We start from the raw sequence: 4,567 nt of genomic DNA on the forward strand, positions 1-4,567 counted from the left end.
TGTGTGAGTGTGTGTGTGTGTGAGTGTGTGCGAGTGTGCGTGTGTATGTGAGTGTGCGTGTGTATGTGTGAGTGTGCGTGTGTATGTGTGAGTGTGCGTGTGTATGTGTGAGTGTGCGTGTGTGTGTGTGTGTGAGTGTGCGTGTGTATGTGTGTGTGTGTGTGTGTATGAGTGAGTGTGTGTGAGTGAGAGAGAGAGTGTGCGTTTAAGTAGAAAAGCATAAACTCTAGTTTCAGGCAGTTCTGGTTGTTTGGTTATTCAGAGATGGCGAAATATGACACACACACACAAACGCAGGTGTGTGTCTGTAAGAGCAGTGTAAATGGAGCTGGGGTGAATCTCCTGCATGACCCCTGTGCCCTGACCTGTGCATGACCCCGCAGTGACATCACACACACACACACACACACACACACACACACACACACACAGACAGGGTGTGTTACGGGTGTCAGAGTGCCATTGTTGAGCTCTCACTAAATCACAGTCCTGCTGACAGCGATGCCGGATCACACATGACGCTAAGCGGCATGATCACATGACACAGGTGTGTGAGTGTGTGTGTGTGTGTGCCCTCAGGTCTGATATTCTGTACGGTATCCTGCGTGTGCAGGTGTGTGAAAGCAGCTCAGACAGAGTTTATGCAGAAATCATCGTTCACTTCTGTTCAGACTCCTGATGACGGTCTTTGTTCTGTGGAACAGAAGAGGTTCAGCTGAATGTTGTTTTCAGTGAGACACAAATAACTCATAACTCATAAAAATCAGCTTATTGAAATAACCTGTCGTTCTGATTTACATGCAATCAAACATAATGATTGGGTTTTACTGTGGTGTGTCGGCCAGAGGTGCTCTATCAGTGATTCCAGTCAAACCAGCAGAATTCAGTGTTCCTTCAATCAGAGCCACTCAACTACTGTGTGTGTGTGTGTGTGTGTGTGTGTGTGTGTAGTTGATCTGGAGCACATGCGGACAGTGAAGATGGAGAAACATCAGCGATTCTGTCAGGAAAACGGACTCATCAGTCAGTTTGTGTCTGCGAAAACAGGAGACTCTGTGAGTAACACACTTACACACACTCACTCACTCACACGTACATGCACACGCACATACACACACACATGCGCACATATATATATATATATATATATATATACATACATCTTGAGTTTTCCCAGAATTTTTAGGCATCTGAACTGATCGTGTGCACATGCAGAATTTTGAGAAGAATTGCGAGATATAAACTTCACCATGAAATCATATGTTATATTTTATGTTTGACATTCATGTTAATGTTTTGGAGTTGTGCTTCAGGCCAGAAACATACTTTACACAAGATAGAAGCTTCTTTTTAATACGTTTCTGGTCTTATGGTTAGGTTTAGACTTGACTTGTTTGTTTTTGTACAGTTTCTTAGATTTTGCCTCATTGCACAAATGACTATAGCTTCTCCTGAGACTGGGTTGGACACACAAGCTGTTTTCAGTGGTGTTCTGCTGCGTGTCAGTGTTTATTCTGTGTGTTTGCAGGTGTTTCTCTGTTTCCAGAGGCTGGCGGCTGAGATTTTAGGCATAAAGCTGAATAAAGCTGAGATGGAGCAGTCACAGGTGACTATGATCTGTGTTTGCTCTCCAGCAGAGCATACGCTTCTCTTTTTTCCACTTCTGTTCAAACACATTCATACTGAGACTTCGATCATTTCACATCTGATAGACTGACTGTATGTGCATGTGTGTGTGTGTGTGTGTGTGTGTTCAGGGATTACACACATATTTGAACACATTCTCTTACATCTGTAAATCATCTTTTCTGCCATTTTATCTTTATTTCTTTCTTTATCTAATGCATGGAACCTCATTTTTCTCTTCTGTTTTTCTCAATTTCTCTGTTTCCATTGTGTGTGTGTGTGTGTGTGTGTGTGTGTGTGTGTGTGTGTGTGTAGCATATTGTCAAAGCGGAGTTGGTGGACTATCCTCAGGATGAGGGACCAATCGGACAAGAGACCAATCAGAGCAAGATCTGCTCTATCCAATAACAGTATGTGTGAGAGTGTGTGTGAGTGAGTGAGTGTTTGTGTGAGAGTGTGTGTATATGTGAGAGTGTGTATATGTGTGATTGAGTGAGTGAGTGTGAGAGCGTGTGTGTGAGAGCGTGTGTGTGTGAGCGTGTGTATATGTGAGAGTGTGAGAGTGTGTGAGAGTGTGTGTGTGTGTGAGTGTGTATATGTGAGAGTGTGTATATGTGTGTGTGTGATTGAGTGAGTGTGTGTGTGTGTGAGAGTGTGTGTGTGTGAGAGTGTGTGTGTATATGTGTGAGAGTGTGTGTGTGAGTGAGTGTGTGTCTTCATTCTTTTTGCTGTGTAGATTCATCAAAAACTCATAATACTTTATTGTTTAATGTAGATTTGAAGTGTGTTTGTTGCTCTGTAGTGCGTGATCTATGTGTGTATAGCATCAGTCGTGTGTGTGTCATATGAACATATTAAGGCTCAGTAATCATGATTATTATCTTGTATTGTATGATGCACTACCAGTGCTGGGTGGATTACTTACAAACTGTAGTCAGTCCATTACTTATTACACATTGCATGATGAAAATTGTAATGAGTAATGTAATCTAGGCTACTCATTTTAGGTAATGTATCCTGATTATGTTTTTAGATTACTTTTACATTACTTTTTTATCTGATTTGTTTTAAACTTTCCATTAAATGTAAACAGTACATTGCTTGGGTGCAATGAGGGCTGACTGATGGTTTATCTTTCTGTTGTGTTTCTGCAGCACGTGGTTAAAGCAGACATAGTGAACTACAGTCAGGAGTCGGTGGCTCGAGCCGTCAACCCTCCACGCAGCTCCATGTGTAACATACAGTGATCATCGTCTCTGTCTCGCTCGCGTCTGTCAGTTTTAATAGCTGCAACAGTAGCTCTCTGTCTTGCTTTGGTAATTAATTTTTCTCATATACTGTAAGTTTCCACAATGATAACAGATCATATAATTTTTGCTCCAGTAATAGCGAAAAATTCATACTGAATGGAAATCATAGTTCTTTTTTATGCCTTTTATGTCGGTTAGAACTTAAACATAATATAGAGGAAAAGACAGTGATAGCTAAAGTTGAAAACATTATTTCGTATTTCAGCGGGAATGTGTGATAAGTCACTTCATCAGACCAGGTCCGAATATTCTCGTACAATCCGATTAAAGCTTGCAATCCAGGCAAAAGAAAATTTTGGTAATCCTGAAAAATTGTGAAGGACAACCATGTTTGTAAGAACTTTTTGGAGTTGTGAGATTACAACCTGAAAATTGACATTTGAGATTGATTTGTAAGAGAAAAACATAATTTCATTTCCAAATTATTGATTGATTGCATGGCACCATAGCACACCCAAATGTCTGATACATTGCTAATGATACTTTTGATTTAGCTCAAATTGTGAATTGAACCAAGTTATGTAGGGGTTCCAAAGCTAAAACCTAGACTAAATGAAATGTGACCCAAACACGTTAAACCAGAAATATGAATCTGGACAGTTCTAACATCCCAAAAGCGCATCAAGTAATTGCTCATACAGCTAAATTTTGAAAAGCTTTCTTAATTTGCAATGTGGTTACAGATCTATTAGGAACTATTCTGTTTTTCCAAATTTATTAAAATTGACTGTGAGTTAGTTTTAAAACATGTCCATTGGTTGACTCAGGGAAATAAGATTGGAGAGAGGTAGGTAATGCAAGTAATGCTATTCTCATGGTGGGAGCTGTATTACAGAGTCAATGCAGCATTACAGAGTCAATGCAGATTCAAAGGCATTGTCTGGAGTGTGTCTGGTTACTGCTGCACAGCAGGTTAGTCGAACATTAGAGATCTTGATCCCAAGTGATAATATTCATAGGGGGCGAGACGTCGCCTAACTCAACAGTGTGACACTTGAGGCGCACTAAAGAGTATACATTTTGAGTGTTGCCAGAGACACCCCCGATTAAACTTAAGTCAGGTGCGTAGGGGAATTTCTACCACAATACAATGATACACCTTTGCTGCATTGTTGTCACATGATGTCCCCATTATGTGACAACATAATGGGGACATCATGTGACAACAATGCAGCAAAGGTGTATCATTGTATGCTCTTTCACATACTATTTTTTAAAAATACTAGTAGTATGCAGTAAGCAATATGCAGGTAATCTCTATAATTTTGTTTATAATCAAATAGACTGATTTAAAATGTCCTCTCACTCAGTCTCTCTTGTGACCATATAAGTGCATCTCAGTAGAAATATGAGTGTGACTGTTTGCTGTAGGGGTGAAAGGCAGTCTCTGGGGGTATTGCTGTGAGTAAGTGAGAGAGAGTGTGTGTGTGTGTGTGTGTGTGTGTGTTAGGAGGGAAAGTACACTAGCAGTCATAAGTTTTTGAACAGTAAGATTATTAAAGTCTCTTCTGCTCACCAAACCTGCATTTATTAATTCCAAAATACAGCAAAAGCAGTAATACTGTGAAATATGTTTACTATTTAAAATAACTGATCTACAGCTGTCAGTATAATTTTTAAATTTTTTTGGA

At 40.0% G+C, this 4,567-nt stretch overlaps 1 protein-coding gene across 2 annotated transcripts in view; it reads left to right on the plus strand.

Moving 5' to 3' along the window:
- LOC107571439 (ras-related protein Rab-28-like) overlaps nucleotides 1-2,895 on the plus strand; it is a 16,498-nt gene extending 13,603 nt beyond the window's left edge. The window contains exons 2-5 of one of the 2 annotated variants that reach the window (XR_001607181.1): nucleotides 952-1,055; nucleotides 1,529-1,606; nucleotides 1,942-2,036; nucleotides 2,781-2,895. Coding sequence is in view for 1 of the 2 variants with exons in the window: in XM_016257766.1 (XP_016113252.1) it covers nucleotides 952-1,055; nucleotides 1,529-1,606; nucleotides 2,781-2,873 (275 nt within the window). In the remaining variant the exon portion in view is untranslated. The remainder of the gene's footprint in view (nucleotides 1-951; nucleotides 1,056-1,528; nucleotides 1,607-1,941; nucleotides 2,037-2,780) is intronic. The other variant, XM_016257766.1, reaches the window with a different exon arrangement.
- Nucleotides 2,896-4,567: the final 1,672 nt, after the last annotated feature.

Source organism: Sinocyclocheilus grahami, unplaced genomic scaffold, assembly GCF_001515645.1.
Source record: "Sinocyclocheilus grahami isolate Dianchi unplaced genomic scaffold, SAMN03320097.WGS_v1.1 scaffold1594.1, whole genome shotgun sequence".
NCBI lineage: Eukaryota > Metazoa > Chordata > Actinopteri > Cypriniformes > Cyprinidae > Sinocyclocheilus > Sinocyclocheilus grahami.